The sequence below is a fragment of the Manacus candei genome, unplaced genomic scaffold (assembly GCF_025592945.1).
Source record: "Manacus candei isolate 608988 ecotype Guabito, Panama unplaced genomic scaffold, ASM2559294v1 h1tg000060l, whole genome shotgun sequence".
NCBI lineage: Eukaryota > Metazoa > Chordata > Aves > Passeriformes > Pipridae > Manacus > Manacus candei.
Window position 1 is genome coordinate 11,802,788 of NW_026138108.1, and position 17,175 is coordinate 11,819,962.

A 17,175-nucleotide genomic window follows, 5' to 3' on the forward strand; every position below is an offset into this window, starting at 1 on the left:
AAATACCTATCATTAAATTTGAGCAAGAATGTGTTCTGTTTGGAAAAAATGAGAAAAATGAGTTGCCAGAAGCTAGTCTAAAAATATTTGTAAACTTGAATACTTGCAACATAAACATATTTTTATGGACAATGCCTTGCAGTTCATTCACTAAGAAATAAATAAGCCGGCATCTCGCTTTGAAGGACCACCGAGTCTACAGGTAGATCTCTTATCTGAGTCACAGGAACTTGCTACATCACCAGATTTTGCTATGGAAGAGTTAGAGATATTTAATATCTTTCTTCTCTTTATTCTCTTTTACCTTCACCCCTTACACTTATAGGAACTTCTCAGATTTTCACTTGAACCTGCTGACTTCAGTATCCTCTAACCAAGTTGTTTCCCTCCCCTGTTCATAATAGGGCTGGATTGATAACTTCAATGGACCTAGTGGTATCTTCATTGCTGTAAGTAATGAATATACTTAATTTTCCCCCCTCCTTTTAGAAGGCAACAAAGCTTCATATATTTTACTGATGGGTCTTCTGTCTATTTTTTTTGTTTGTTTTTGTTTTATTCTTTAAGGCAGGAAAAGGAATTCTTCGAACAATGAGAGCTACCAACGATGCAGTAGCAGATCTTATTCCAGTAGATGTTGTTATCAATGCTACACTGGCTGCAGCCTGGTATTCTGGAGTTCACAGGTATAACAGATGACAAAAGAGAGTACTAAATATTTTGAAATTATAATGTGTGTTTAATAATTCAGTCTTCTGTTGAACTCCTCGTCAGTGTCCTGCTATTCCCTCAGGACAAAGGAGTCCAAGGTTCTGATGGCATTAATCTCTCAAAGTGTAACTTATTTATGCCAAAGAGGAATACATCATCTACTGATACTGTTGTACAAGCTCTGTCTGAGAATTCTTTCCTGAGTCTTGTAATCCATACAATCTGCAGTAATGTAGGTGATGCCTTCTCTGAAATAAAAGAAATACGATAGTTAAAGAAGTAGAAAAATGCTGGAAGATGATACAGAAAGCAAAAGAAATCTACTATGAGACTGATGCTTTCTGCTTTATGTAAAGGATGCTGTTGAGGGAAAGAATAACTTTGGGCATGTCTTTTGTTGTCTGTGTTTTTAAAAGTTTGTTTTTCTTCTAACTGGCTCTTCTGTCGCTTTTTCCCTCCCCAGACCAAGAAAACTCATGGTGTATAATTGTACAACAGGTGGCACCAACGCTTTCCACTGGAGTGAAGTTGGTATGCCATGTTTATTTCCTCTCATTAGTCTTAATAGAAAAAATAAGGTCAAACAATCAAAGCACAGGCCGTAATCAGTAGATCATATTGCATTTTTATTGTTGAAACTGGTATTGTAGCCATACCTCTCAATTTTGCAGTGTATAGTGCTTTTTCATTATCTTCCATTGTTAATTCTCTCTTCCCTCTCCCCCTGCAGCATTATCACCATTTCATTTTGTGCTGGGTTTTTTTTAATTATTCTTATTCCATTTTAACTTAAACTATGGGACAGCTGATTTTTCTGTTTGATGCTGCTCTGGCCTAATCTGCAGAATGTGGGTAGTGTGTGGAGAAGAGCATTGCTCAGAGGAGCAGTAGTGATGTTGGGTGTAATGCCAACTTTACGAAATACATATGGATAAACAACTCACAATTAAGTGGTTTGTACATCTGCATAATTGAGAGGTATGGTAATAGTTTTGCCCTTGTGTAGCTCTTTGCCCTAAGTTAATTCTTGGTTGAGGTGACTTTTTTAATCTTAAGACAGCTGCATGACACTTCAACTATTCATGTACAGGGAAAAGTAATTTTTAAGGAAGTAAGGCTACCTATTTTCAGCTCCTAGATATCCTAACTAGAATGTAACCCACAGCTTTGTAACAGTTTTTGTTATAAATAGCAATATAAGCTGGCTGACGTAGTAAACTTCAATAATCTATTTTATTTCTCTTTACTAAGTTTTTCACACTTTTGACTTGCTTTTGCCCATTTTATATGTAGCTGTGGTTACAAGCATTATTGCTTCAACCAGACTTGGAAAATTGCTAATTTATATCCTCGTTTTAATCAGGGTATTTAAGCACTGTCTACAGCAACAGCATAAAGTTAGAAGATTTAAAGGGAGGCTAATTTCCACTTAACTTTTAAGGACACTGATCCTGCATGTCTGTCACGTACTGAATTTACAGGTGCCATCAGGAGTTTGACATGAAATCCCATCCTAATTGCTTTTTTCTTAATGCTTAAATTTGGATAAGTTGTTTAAAAATGCCATTTAAAATTCACTTGAGATGCTTGCAGAATCCTCAATCTGTTTTTAAATTCCTCACACAAGAGATTGGAATAACCTTCTTCATGAAATACAGATGACTTTTTAAATAGCTTTGTGTGCTTTGTAAACTGAAATTGCTGTCAGTGTTCGAAACCAACAACTTCTAAGGTAGGGAAAGAGGAAGAGAAAGAGAGAAGCTACCATAAAATATGACACTGCTACAATAAAATATGATACTGAAGATGAAGGCATAAAAGACCTCTTGATTATAGTAAGAACCAGTTCAACAGTATTTTAGGTTAAGAGCTTATGGCTGTTTTGTTTTCTGTGAATTGTAGAATTGAATGCTGTAGTGTTCTTTGAAAACCATTACATTTTACATGGTTATTACCGAAGCTGTTATGCAACTTTTCTTCTCAGAATACCATGTAATTTCTACTTTCAAGAGGAATCCTCTCGAACAGGCCTTCAGACGGCCCAATGTAAATCTAACTTCCAATCACCTTTTATATCATTACTGGATTGCTGTAAGCCATAAGGCCCCAGCATTCCTGTATGATACCTACCTCAGGATTACTGGAAGAAGCCCAAGGTAATGGTGACTGACTCTGTCTTTTCTGTTCCTCTGGCTTTTAAACAAAGCTGTGCTTGCACTATGATGTATATTGGTTTTCAAAAAATTTTTTTTCTTTCCCTGAATGCTTTGTGACTAAAACTCAACCTGTTTTTTCCTGAGAACAGGTCCTGGAATTCGAAGTGACTTCGAACTTTCTAGCAAAAATGAGAATGGTTTTTGTTGGATAGTTTGGGGATTTGAGTAAACAGGATTAAAGGATGTATAGCAAGTGATGTTTATTCTTGAATAATAAATACTAAAAATATGTTGATCCTTATTTTTTCCTGCAGCCGAATGCGTGAGTTCATTTTCCAGGATATATCCATTAGAGAGTGCAGTAAGGATACCTAAATTTAGGCTTACAGAGCGGGCCCTTGTATGCCAGTTGCACCGTACGCAATGCAGAGTGTTTGCATTTTTCTTTGATGTTTTGCTGAGACTGAGAGGTCAAAAACCAGGGTAAGAAGGACAGGGCTGAAACTATGTTGCCCTGCAAGGTGGTGGAGACTTGTGAAGAAGACGTGACCTGGGCACTATCTCCATTTACTAAGTATGAGCAATAACGATCCAGTGGCCACATTTGGAAGAGATTAATGACTGCCCCAAAAATGCTGTCCAAGATACATCTCAGATCAGAATCTTAGTCAGTCATTAAACTCTAGGAAGGCGCTTGCATTAGGATTGTTGTTGCTTTTATAAACTGAAAACGGAATGGGAGACAGAGTTTTTAATTGTGGATTATTCGACGACTTGATCTGATATGTTGGCTTGTGTCACCTCAACATTCCGTTTAGTTTATAATATTTACACCAGTATTTGCCTAACTAAAGTGGTGAAAATGGCATATCTCTGCTAAATAGGCTAAACTAAATTATGTAGAAGGAATATAAGATGTCACTTCAATTTGTTTCAGATTGGCCAAGCCGTTAGATCTTAACTCAGTGCTTATGTTATGTTTTCAAAAGTATTTGTCTTCAGACTATAAAATCTCCACAGTGGTGACAGTGTATTAACACAAGTGAGTATTCATTTGCTGTCCTGTAGTCTAGGTCTGTCTTACAAGGAGACTAAAGCTCTGTAAAACTGGATCAGTAGAAAGAAGCTGTGTAAGTGGTTTGTAGGAGAAAACTTCTAAACTGCCTTGGGCTCTGTTGTTCCAAACCTACACAACAGTGTAATGCTTAGGGCAACAGTAGTGGCAGGTGTCTGTGCCTGCATAGTAATCTTCCCACGTTAAAAACTTATGAGATCTTCAGCTCTAAAGAAGGTATTGTACATAAAAGTTCCTAGCTTCTAGGTTCTTTTGCATTTTTTAAGTTATACTTAATAAAAATTGATAGTAATTCCCTAAAATATTTGTACTATAAATGCTTTCATATGGTTGTGAGGGAATGCTGCCAGAATCTTGTCAGGCTTTGAAAATCTTTTAAGTATTTGACCAATGGGAATAGAATAAAGCTGTGAATAATCATGTTGTTTAGGACACTCTAGCAGTTTTATATTGTTGTTGCTTTTCCCGAAGTTCTTACCTGATGTCCAAAGATGGAATTTAGAACTTTAATCACTAGTAGTACAATTGGTGACATTAATACTTCCCAGAATAGAAAATACATTTTTACAGATATGAATATTCCTAAGTAGTTTAATGTAATGTAAGAGTGGGTGGATCAGTTTCCTATTAAGCAAGAGATTTCCAGTCTGGAGAAAAGATGGAAGATTGAACTAGAACAAGCTATTGTTCAGTCACAGCTTTTAAGTTGGATACCCAGCCCACTTACAGGAAGGGAGCTTTCATTATATAGTGCTCTTCTCTCTTTTTTTAAAGCATTTAAAAATTGGAACCTGCAATAGGAACAGTAGAAGCAAATAAATAAATGTAGTTGCAAGCAAGACGTGCAGTGTTAAATCCTAATGGAACTCTTGTTGTTTAATAATAAGGAAGTTTGAGGCAGATCTTTACTCTTGTGCTTTTTTCTAGTCTTCTGCCTTAAAATACTTTAAAAGCTGCTTTAACTGATGGGCTGGAGGGTTGTGCTACTGTTGCTGTGGTCATCCTGTCAGTTGACAGAATGGTTTTAATTACCAGATAGCAGAAACTTCTGAAGACATGGAAACGTTATTGGGTATTCTTAAGCTCAATATAATGCTGTTCTGAGTGAAGAAGGGCTGGCTTAATTTAAAATGTGACCTTTTCCACCATGATTTAGCAGAAAAACTTGAGCAGTGTAGTAAGAATCTAGTAAAATAGCACAGGAAAATTGAAATACTCTGCTGACTTCACATGGTCAGTAGCCTGCCCTCTCTGTGCTGTGTCTGAGTACGCTGAGGTCTCTGTTGTGTACAATGTAAGAAAAATAAGCAGTGAAATTACTGTGTAGGTTTAACTGCACTGTTGTCATACAATCAGGATATTGTACTGCAACTGAATTAATTTTTAACAAGTGGAAGAAATAGATCAGGCCTATGATCCTTCAGAACTACATGATTATGTTAGTAATAAAAATTAAAAAAAAAAATCTTCCTATTTGGGGTTTTCAAAACAGCTGTTGTAATCTCTCTGAAATATGAAATAGTTCTTTTGCACCTCACTTGTGGAAGCAATGTTTTTTATGAGATGGAAATTTTTTTGCTGTTTTTGCATCTAGTTGAAGGTTCTTGACTTTAACGATTCACTGATAATATTAACAGGTAAGGGAAGAAATAATGCCTGTAATATTTCTTCCAAATTTGTATGGAAAGAACATGTAAAATAAGGATTGGCATAATGAAGATTTAATATTTTGTACTGAATACTTAGAACTGTTATAGGATTGTGCAATTACATAAATAGTGGTGATAATCCTTAGCATCTGAGTTTAAACACAGTGTTGCCAGTAGCTTGCCATCTATAGTTAGTTGCATAGCAAAGCTTATTAGTTGTCTGATTATCTTTAATATAAGGCATAGTTCGCTCATGTAACTTTACATAGTGCTTAGCACAAAAGAACCATGTTATTTAAAAACAATTTGGTACATTTGAAATATGAAAGCCTTTAAAAATACACACCCAGCAGATCTTTCCAGTTACTCAGAAAGAACAAGATGTGGCACGAAATATTTAAAGTTGTAATTCAGGGATTTCTCTGGCAATTCGTCTTCTGTCAGTGCTTCTTAGAAAGCTAAAGGGAAGGTGTGGCTGATGTATGTAGGGAGGTGTAAAGGACATAATTTCACATCTGTCATTTCAATTTAAAGCTCCTTAAAATCGAAGCACCTTTCACATAGTTACTGTCTCACAAACCAGAAATGAGTGAAGAGCATGCTCTTTTTGAATAGATCAATACTTTTATTTCTCTTGGAAGTGGCTTAAATTGTTCACTTAAAGGAACCACAGAGCTGCTGGAAAGGTGAGAATTCAGTAGTATGTCTTACACTTCAAAATTTACAACCAGATGAAAATCTGAAGAAGACAAATCTAAAAGCTTGCTCTATGTTTCTTAGAGAAGTCTTTTAAAAAAAAAAAAAGTAAAATAGTTAGCTATCTGTAATGCTTCTGCAGAGACTTGCAGATGGACAGCCTGTAGATCCACAGAAGGATCAGTCTGTATTTAGCCTCAGGACTGGTTTTAGCCGGGAGGCAATAGGATGTGTGTTCAAAATACAGTTGTAGCCTTAAGCCAGGTCACTTCCAGTTGTGTGGTGTAGAAACAAGCCCACCTGACTCATGGATAATTGAATTAACTTGCTTAAACTTTTAATTCCTGTGATGTGCTTCTCAAACTGATGTAATGTATTTAGTGTTGATGGCAATAAGGGCTGCCTAGTAGAGACAAAATTCTACTTAGAGCCGAGGTGAAAGTCACCCTGGCTGGCTGCTTGCTACTGTTGTTCAGATCTTTGAGATGGTCAGCAGGTCTGACTTTTTCCTGTCTTCAGCTTATGAAGGAGGTGTAATGCAGTGCTTGATGTTATACTGACTGGTTATGTATGGTATGGATACTTATGACTCCAGTGGCTGTCTCTGGAATATCTGACCTTCAGAACTTCAGGTTGAGGGATAAAGTTCCATTGTGTGTGTTGATGCTCGGTTTTGAGTCTTGCATGTTCCCATTTGCAGGAGGAATATGGTGCTACTGAACTTAGAAAAATTAGTCTGCCAGAGCTACACAAGTGTCCACTAAATGACACCCACTGCTGACATCTCTGAATGAGAGGCTGGTGACAGCCTGCTTTTTTTTCCCCCCTCAAAGTGTGAATTTAGTGCAAACTATCACTGAGAAAGTTAGTCCTCTTCTGCCAACTCTGTAATTGATTGAGCAGCTGAGAGAATGTGGAGACATTTGATTCTTCTGGCTGATATGGAAAGAAACTAATCCTACAAAGCAAAACAGTTTTTTTGCTTGATGAGTTAAAAATCTGCAGCTGAGGTAGAACTTTGGTTGGTTGGTTGGTTTGGTTTTTTTTGTTACCAGCTCAGCTAAGCTAAAGGTTAGTCTTTGCACTGGTTTAAATTCAGTTTAGTTTTTGTTTATAGAAAAGAGTGAAAACTAATGTCAGTGGCCAGTAACAAGCTCCTAATGTACACTTACCTAATCAGATATTCATCTGCACTATTAGTATTTTGCAGGGGCACAAGTTTTCTTAGACTGCAGTGGTTGAAGCATTTTAATCTGGAAAAGCAGCTGCATTTTAGCATAAGAACACAAACTGGGAAAGTTCAAAAGGGCAAATTAAGTTAAATAATCTTAAGACTGTCAATGGACAGACCTCTGCAAAAAGTCTTAAATGCCCTTTGGCACTATTTTTACCCAGGCCTTTTTGCTATGAGGTCTTTCTGACCGGTGAGATCTTTGCTTTCCAGGTTTCAAGTTGTTTTCTTATTTTTTTTTACTTAATTAACATGCCTTTTTTTTTTTTTATAAGTTCAGCTTAGTCTGGATAGCACAGGATATGTTTTGGATGCAGATTCTATATTCCTAATTATTTTTGCATGAGAGAAACTCTGGTCCAACTCAACCCCCACTGTTGCCACCTTGCCCAACTGGTCAAATTATAAGCAGGTTTTTGAAAGCATCTAGAGATGCCTATTAATAAAATCAGCTGAATACAGTTTGAATACAGTTCTGAATTACTCTGTAAATAGATTCCTATGGGGTTTAAGGAAAAATGCTTGCTTTTTGTGTTTTAGAGATACAATAATTTTTCAGTAACCTTGGTGATTTGTATTACTCTATTCCATGAGAAAAAAAAGAGGAAATTTTAATATACCCTTAGATACTGAGATACCAGCTGCTAGTGACAGTAGGGGACACTAATGTGATGCAAAATACTTTCTTTAGGAGATTTTCTGGGACAATGTACTATATCCCTTCTACAAGTAGGAATGCATCAAGGCAGCTTTCAGGGAAAAATCAGTTGGTTTCTATTGCTTCTATGAACTTTATTGAACAAAATTTACCTTTGGAAAGCAATTTCCTGTTATTGCTGGATTCTGCTTTCTTTGCCACCCCCCATATCACTCTGTGCTTAAAATGCTCAGTGTGTCCTGCTATAAGGATCAAATTGGAAGCAGTTTTCCATTTCTGCAAGATGGATATACCTTGAGCACCTGCAGCAGGAATTTAATAGCACTAGGTCATGTGGTACTAGTTAGTACTTACTAAAATTGAGTCTCTAGCACTGTGATACTTGAAACAGTTTTCTTGTCATAAATGTGGAAGCTTTGCATCTGAGAGACGACTCATTATTTTTTGGGTCCACTTCAGGTGGTATGATCAAAGAGAAACTTGCCCAAATTGATCCTTATAACATAATTTCTCTGTACTCCAAGTGATGGTTTTGTAGAGTTGCTTTCTCTGCATAATAAGGGATGATGGAAGGTATTTCTGCATGTTTTGAAGTAGCACAGAATGGTCATGTAACAGGATTTGCTATGATCTGTCTGTGCCCTTAAATATTTTCCTGCCCTTTGCTGCTGATGGTTTTAAGCCTTGATCTCTTAGTGACAATTTTGTTCTATTACAAAGCTCTGGTCTTGCACAGTATACAGAAAGATCAGGGAAACTTCCTGCCTTGTTTAAAGTTGTTCTGCACTGTGCAATTTGAGTCTTTCTTCGAGTCAGATTGTTCAGTACAATCAGATATTCCAGTGTGCTGAAGGGAAAAGTGTTCCATCTCTGTGTCCTAAACTAAGAGTTGCCAACAGAAGACAACATATTTTTTACCCCTAATAGAAAAGAAGAGGTGGTAACATACTGTTGCACTGGGAATTAGGATTAGGAAAAGAGATCTGTCTGATAATTTCTGATTTTGTGTAAAGATCCAGCAGCCAAAGTCCACTTCAATACTATGCAGAAATATCCTGTTGATCTTATATAATGTGCTTTAAGTACAGAGCAAGATGGAATATGTTATCACGGAGGTATGGGGTTGTAGGGTAAAAAATTTATAATCTTACTGTCTGTTTTACTTGTTTGAACTAATCTTTACCCCTGTAATCTGTCCATTCCATGCCTTGGACTGTAGGATGATGAAAACAATAACACGTCTTCATAAGGCCATGATGTTGTTAGAATACTTTACAAGCCATTCTTGGACCTGGAATAATGAAAATATGACTATGCTGATGAACCAGCTAAACCCTGATGACAAAAAGGCAAGTAGCTGTGTGATGTGGGCGTGGAGACTGAGTGAAATATAAGCTTATTAATGGAAGATTGAATAAGGACTTGATCTAGTAATGCTGCTGACTGTAGTGTGGAGCTAACCTAGCACAACCTGGGCACTGGAGGTTCCATTGTGATCCTTTCAGCTGTGCCAGGGCTGTGTTACAGAGCTTTACTTTTTTGACTGCTGCCTCTTTTCTGAGGAACAGGAGGTGTGTCTTGAGGGACTTTTTTGCTTGTTTTTAAACCAGTAACAAATTTCATATACCCTTTCCATGCTTTGGCCATAGAGCCACATGTGTTCAAAGAAATTTAAGTTCTCATTTCTTTCTGAAGCACACTCTTGCTGTGTGACTAAAACTGCCCCATGCAGGGGGAGAAGTGAAACGAGTGGAATGACAGTCTGTTGAGGAAGAAGAAAAACTGATGTTTGGAAGAAGGAAAACCAATCTCAAATTAAGTGCTGTGTAGCAGGTTGTCCCCAGCTGGATAGCAGGTGCTCACCAAAGCTGCTCTTTCACTTCCTTCCTCAGCTAAGCAGGGGAGAGAAAATATAATGAGATAAGGGCAGGGAGAGATCCCTCACCAGTTATTGTCATGGGCAAAACAGACTCAGCTTGGGAAATTAGTTTAATTTATTACCAATCAAATCGGAGTAGGATAATGAGAAATAAACCCAAATCTTAAAACACCTTCCTCTACCATTTCCTTCTTCCCAGGCTTGACTTTGTTCCCAATTTTCTCTACCTTCTCGCCCCACAGTGTCTCAGGCCCCCCCAGCTAAGTTCAAACTTCCCTTCATCTGTGGCTTTGTTGGTTAATATTCAGCTGAATAAAAATCATCATTCACAGTTCTAAACACTCAAATTCCATTTTGCACTGGAACAGTTTTGTCATTCTTAAGCTGTCTTTCCTATTGAACTGTTTTTCAGAATTAGTTCTGTAGTTATTTTGAAGAAAAGCTGCCAAATTTCTAGATAAACTGCCTAAAAGTAAGAAATATAATACCTTTTGATGATTTTTTTTTTTTTGTGTGGAAGGTACTTCCACCCCTTCCTGCCCTCTGGTCTCTTCCCAGCAACTTGAGTTCAGGAAAAGTTTCAAAAACAACACCCCAGAGCTTTGGACTGTTCATGTTTTCAGATAGCTGAATTGTCAGTGAGATGTGCATACAGCAAGAAAGAATTAGTGGAAATAATAACTGAACTTTAACATTCTTGCTATGATGATGTGTTATGAAAAATAAAGTTTGATGGATTCCAGTAACAGAAGTAAAAGGCTGTTCAGCATGAATGTATTTTATATGACTAGAGGTGCACCTGACCTTTAACTTGCAAACAATGCTTATTACAAAGAGAAAACTTGAGTTGTGAATTTATCACAGCAACTTCCTCTGCTGAGGAAGACACTTGTATGGTTGTCTTTAAAATTCAGCTGTACAGCTCTAAGCACAGCTAAAAGAACCCTTCATTTATCAGACAGTGAACCTGGCACAGAGCATAATAGAATTATTTAGTTGCCTGAAAGTAAACAACATAATAAAAAACAGTTTTTAGAGTGGAATTCCTTACAGAGAATCGAAATGGGAAAACAGTTCACTTGGAAGTGGAGTGAAGAATGTTACTGCTGAGGAGGGAAAATAAGGCATGAAATGGTTGAAATTTGAAAGAGATGATCTATAAGAAGCTGGTGGTCAAGTCAGAAATGGGATCTAAATCTGGATCATTCTTAGGATTAAGGATAGGATAAGTTTTTTGAATCAAAGACAAATTGGAATTATCTGGAATAAAGACATTTATTTTCCTTTATATAACAGGCGAATTTTTAGGCAACTAACAGTGAAAGCTTTTGTTTTGTGCAGACGTTTAATTTTGATGTTCGACAACTACACTGGGCAGAATACATGGAAAATTACTGCATGGGAACAAAGAAATATGTGCTGAATGAAGAAATGTCAGGCATCCCTGCAGCTAGGAAACACTTGAATAAGTAAGTATAATTTTTTATTTTCCTCTGTTTATATTCTCTGCGTCTTCCTGCCTTTATCCAGTTTCGCTTTCCCATGTTATGACTTAATTTTTCTTTGTAGCACCTATTGGTCCTCCACAATTCTTCTGTTCCAGTCCAGTGGTCTGGAACATTCTCTAAGGAAGTTCTGTTTGTTGCTCCCGAGTTGCTCTCAGAATTATTAGTTACAGTGTTAGTGTGGGATTATGGTTGTAGCTCTGATCACTGGTGTGTGTAGTGTAATCCAGGTTTCTGATTTTACCCAGGTATCTTTTGGAAGGTAAAAAGGTACACGGTTACACAGGGTCAGAATAGCTTGTTCAGGAGGTTTAATAGAACAATAATTATTTCTTCTGGAAATGTGACCTTTGAAGCTGAGTAAACAGGCAGAGACTCTCCACTTCAGGGCAGGACACTGATGTTGGTGCTCTAAGACAACTTCCCTTAGCCTTTCCTCTGTGGCTTAATTCCTCCAGTTTGAGTGGGTTGCTGCTGTCCAGAATTTTACTACCACAGTTGCCCTTGTTTTGTTCTTGGCTGATTCATAAAGGCAGTTGTAGAATTTCTGATTTGTCTCTTTTAAGAGTGGAATAAAAGTAATTAATCTTGTTCTGCAATACTGCATCATGTCTGCTACCCTGATAGCACAAAGAGAAACAATCTAGGTCATGACTTGTGTTGTCATTCTAAAGACAAGGATTTGCAGTTGCAGAGTGTTTTGATGTGTGCTAAAATCACAAATACACTTTTGAAAGATGGTATCTCTGATAATGGTGAGAATAGTTCAAGAAGTGTCCTCTTCTGATTTCTTTTCTTTTAAAATTAATTTAGGTGCTGTTAAAAAGTGCATAGGAGTTATCATATAGTTACCATTCTTTGTACAAAGGATCATATTGAAAATAACATGAGAAATAATCTTGTACCGGAGCAGCATCTTGTTGCCCCAGCTCTCAATTTATAAGTGGATTTCTTTGCAAGAGGTTTAGATTCTAATATATGTTTACTCTGAAGTATTAATTTGATCTCTTGTTACCATCTAGGTCTTAACTCTAATCTGAATTTGAGGAGTCCACCACTTTTAGTATTGACCAGATTTGGTAGCCTAGGGAAAATATTTCTCTAGGGTAGATTTGATCCTCAAATAGAAAAGGGGACTTGGCTTTTGTAACACAGAAATTTAAACTGGTTTTTTTCCTGCGAATAAAGTATGTAGAGGAACATAGCCCACCTGTAAAACAAGAGCAGTATTTCCTTAAAAAGAGCTGCCTTTAAAATTGTCATAATCTGCTGAGCCACAGAGATTGCTCTGTTTCTAAGAAATCTGAGCAAATTCTGGTTGCTGTTTGTCTTGAAGCTTTCATCTCTATATGTGAGAAGCTTGCTTAAAAATCACAGTTGCCCTAGAAGGTTACTTAGTTTCTCCTAATCTTTAAATATAGTTCCCTGAGAACTAAGGAGTTTAAAATTGCAGTGAAGATTCCAGATTCTGTGGCTGGAAATGTGTCTGGAAAATCCGATGAGTTTTGTTTGGTGGAGCGTGGTGGTGTTTTTTTTGTTGTTGTTGTTGTCAACAACAGCAGTTGGAGTTACTTCTACATGTATATGGAGTTCTAAATACGTGGTGGGGAGGAAGGAAGTTCGTAGTGTAAATATTTCCTAGCTTTTGGCAGGGTAAGTTACCACGTCTGTGACCTTGGCTTGAAGAGGTTTCTGTCGAGCAGCTATAAAGCAGAAGTACATGTGGTTGGCTCCAGGGCTGGCTCTGTTCCTTATTTTTCATTCCATTCCACTTTTCAGCAGTGAGAAACCTTCTCTGTTTGGTCTTTCACTTATCCACTTACTTACCTTACGAGTTGTGTTAAGTGACTGATGAACCTCGAGATGAACAGATGAACAAATTCTACACCAGCAGTTAATTTTTAGTGTGTCCTTTCCTCCCTCTGAGTCCTGGTACCTTGGCTCTTGATTATTCCTTTTGTTTTCCCCCAGGTTAAGGAACATCCGCTATGGCTTCAACACAATCCTGGTGATCCTGATCTGGCGCATCTTCATCGCGAGGTCGCAGATGGCGAGAAACATCTGGTACTTCGTGGTTAGTCTGTGTTACAAGTTCCTCTCCTACTTCAGAGCCTCCAGTACCATGAGATACTGAAAAAGAGAAATTTAGCATTAGGACATCTATGCATATGGTGGTCTAACTGCACAAAACCTGTAACATGTAGTCATCTCACATTTTGTAAAAGCATAATTTCATCTTTTAATTGGAGTGCGAAATAAACGGTATGGTATCTGTAATGTTAGTTGTGTACCTTCCTGGAAACAGAGGAGATAAAATGGTCAAGTGCCAGGTTGAATTGGCATTAGACAAGCATTTGGGTAACTTTAACTCTTTGACCTGGGGAAAACATATTAGACCACTGACCAACATAACTGTGCAATTTGGAACGTGTTTGATTGAAATCTGCCTTAACATGATTTTTTTTTTTTCTTTTAAGTTTTACTCCACATTGAGCAAGATAAATATTGACTTAGTAGATACTAGCTGCTGTAGACCTATTTATTTGAAATTCTTCTAAATTACAGAGGGTTTTGCAAGTTGAAAAAGTGTATAAATGATGGTGGATCTCCTGAAATAAAAATTGAGGACTTTCGTAATTTGTCTTTACGTTTTGCCACTTCTTCCCTTCTCCTCAAAGTAGGGATGCAACAATGGTGCCTCCTTTGCTTTAAAAGAAAAAATAAATTAAAAAGTGAACCAACCTTCTTTATTTACTGAAGGGCCTTTTGTACAATCCGGGCCTCAGAATGCACTTGGTGATTCAGTTCTATGCTTGAAACTGGCTGTGTCCAACTTGCATTTATGTTGGCATGAACAGTTTGCTTCTCTGAAAGCAGAATTGATTCTATCATTGAGCAGATAAAAGGAAATGTAACCCTGAGGGGGGCAAATAAAGTCATTGACTGTCCTCTTTTTAATGATTTTTTTATTGGGAACACAGAGCCAGCACTTGATTGTTACACTTCTGACTTCAAAGGGTAAATATAATGGAAAGCAATTTATTATGCTTAGTTGCTATTTATATTACTGGTAATAGTAGCTGGAAAACTATAGACTTTCATTAAGAGATATACCTGTTTTTAAGTCGTAAGCAATGTTAGCAAATACTTTATGAATTAACAATTTTTTTAAATCTATGAGCTATGAAATTTGATGCATGGACAACACCAATGCTCAAGCACACTTTCCATCCCTGCCCTAGTGAACCTCATCATACTGGGCAAGCAGAGTAAGATGCACCTTGCTTCAAAATGAATAGATGTTAACAGTTCTTCCATCCGTCTTTTAACTTAAATTATCAGGTTTAAATGTGAAGAAATCTGGGGGTTTTTTTCCTGCATGTTACTTTGTTTCAGTAGGGAAAACATCTGTAAAAATGGCAAGTTGTAAGAAAAGATTGAATCCTTGTTTCTTTAATCCAAGGCAATACATGAAGTTCCCTTCAAAATTTTGGTTGCACAGCATTTGGTTTGAGAACACTGTAGTGTTCCTCTAATTGATGCACTGACCAGCACCCTTGCCCAGTATTTGTTCATTAAAATCACTTTATACTGATGAATTTGTTCTTGAATCTGCCTGGAAAGGCAAATAATGACTTAATTACACAAGAACTACATTATGCTTGCCCTTGGTAGCTTTTTGTCCTATTTGAATTAAATATATAAAGAACTTATTTTGCTATTTTTCTGAGAACTCTTACTTTAAAGAGAACACCTTTCCTGCAGGTGTATATCTCATTTTGAAAAGATAATGGCTTCCTTGTTGAAGCTAAATATTCTGTAGTAAGTAGTTAAGCTGTAATTCCTTTTTAAAATGACCTGTGTATATATAAAGCTAGTGGTGAAAAGCCTAAATGGTCTAGGACCACACCCTGTGTGAGAGACCTCTGATTGTGGCTGAAAATAAAGTAAGGCTTCTGTGCTTGAAGATGTTACACTTTAACAAATACATTAGGTGTATTACAGTTTTAGTTGCCTCCCCAAGTATCTTACTAGCCCTGGAAGTATGCTTAAGCATTCCTGAATTGTAGACTTTTTTCAGAGGTGCCTACTGTCCAATTACACCCCTTGTCCCATGATGGCACGTGGCTGAAGTTTGCAAAAGACAAGTACATCATATTCTGGAAGTTATTCTGTGAAACAATTCTTATGAAAACTTATTAATTTTGGTTGTTTATAAACATTATGATATGATACTTTTAATGTTGATTTGTTAATACGGAGAACTATGAAGCCAATGAACTGCTTATTTCTGGTCTAAAATACTGCTTAGAAATCTAGTCTTTTGAATAAGTAACAAAGAGAAGGATTACTTTAAACATAAGGATATTTAACCTGTACTCTTTAAATATTTGCCAATTTAGAAACCCATTTTTTCCCCTTTTTGGAGACTGTTGTTCTGTGCCCTATTGGTATCTTACACGATTTCATCAGTCATCCTATTTAGCTGCCAGTAGATTCAGTGTCACATTTATTACACTGGTTTTGTCACTTCCTGTGGTCAGTCTGTGAAATTCTATCTGAAGCTCTTGGTTTTTTCCCATATCAGGGCCTTGTCCTCTTGCAGTTCTTCACACAGTGTTTGCACATAATGGATGTTGGTCAAAAATATACTGGAACTATATTTTGGTACATGGAGCTCGACTCACTGTTTTGACTTGCAAGTTACAGGAGGGGTATCAGTTGGTTAATAGGAAGAAGATCAGACTGAAACAACATTATCACTTAACTGTTACTGGTATTTAAATTTGGGACCAGGAAAAAAAAAATTACATTTTCCTGTAATGTTCTTCTCTGCTGTAGGAACATGTTTGGAAACAAATGCTAAATCTGTGAGCTTTTATAAGACATAAACAGAAATATTGGGTGCCTTTGTTTGTAAACCAAAAATAAACAAATCCCTTGAAAGTGTTGTTACAGTGTTGGTTGTATCTTTTTATGTGTTCAATCTAATTTGTGGAAAATAACTGGATAATGTAAATGCCAACTTAATATACATGAACCTGCCCTTTGTGAGAAATATGAAGTTCACTACGGATTCTGCATTTAAAAAAAACCAAAAAAAAACAGAAAAACCTTCACAAGCACAAACCAAAAAATAAACCACAATCCCCCACAGCCCCCCAATGGGGGGTGATATCAAAACACAGGGTGAGATTTGCCTAGTCATGGTGACTTTTTTGTGTGTTAGCTACTTTTCTCCTTGCTGTCACTGCTTGTTCATTTGTAGCCTTAGTTTCAAATTTACCTAAATAGCATAAACCATCTGCTTTTTCGTATGGTTTAAAAGGGTACTGTGGTTTTACAGAAGCTTTAGGATTAATATTTCAAGGAATCACAAGCAACTACAGTTATTTATGGCATCTACATTTTGTGGTGAGGGAGGGAAAGGTAGCATTAAGTTAATGCATCACCAAAATGCCTTGGTTTTTTTGATTTTTACCCTAATTTCTTGGAATATCCAGATTTCATGGATTCCTCCTCCTTTTATCGAGAACACAGTTCTAGAGATCGTGCATGATCTGTAAGCAGTGGTTTGGGGTCTGACAGCTTTAAGCATAACCTTTCCTTTAAGA

General features: G+C 36.9%; 2 protein-coding genes across 3 annotated transcripts in view; both read left to right on the top strand.

Annotated features, from left to right (window-relative positions):
* The window catches only part of FAR1 (fatty acyl-CoA reductase 1), a 36,665-nt gene extending 20,154 nt beyond the window's left edge, over nt 1-16,511 (top strand). For both annotated transcript variants that reach the window (XM_051803829.1, XM_051803830.1), the window contains exons 6-12: nt 405-449; nt 568-686; nt 1,175-1,242; nt 2,696-2,867; nt 9,396-9,525; nt 11,397-11,524; nt 13,532-16,511. In XM_051803829.1, the coding sequence (XP_051659789.1) occupies nt 405-449; nt 568-686; nt 1,175-1,242; nt 2,696-2,867; nt 9,396-9,525; nt 11,397-11,524; nt 13,532-13,694 (825 nt within the window). In that variant the 3' untranslated portion in view covers nt 13,695-16,511. The remainder of the gene's footprint in view (nt 1-404; nt 450-567; nt 687-1,174; nt 1,243-2,695; nt 2,868-9,395; nt 9,526-11,396; nt 11,525-13,531) is intronic.
* LOC127478343 (NADH-cytochrome b5 reductase 2) overlaps nt 1-17,175 on the top strand; it is a 149,625-nt gene that overhangs the window by 79,841 nt on the left and 52,609 nt on the right. The gene's annotated exons all lie outside the window — the stretch shown is intronic.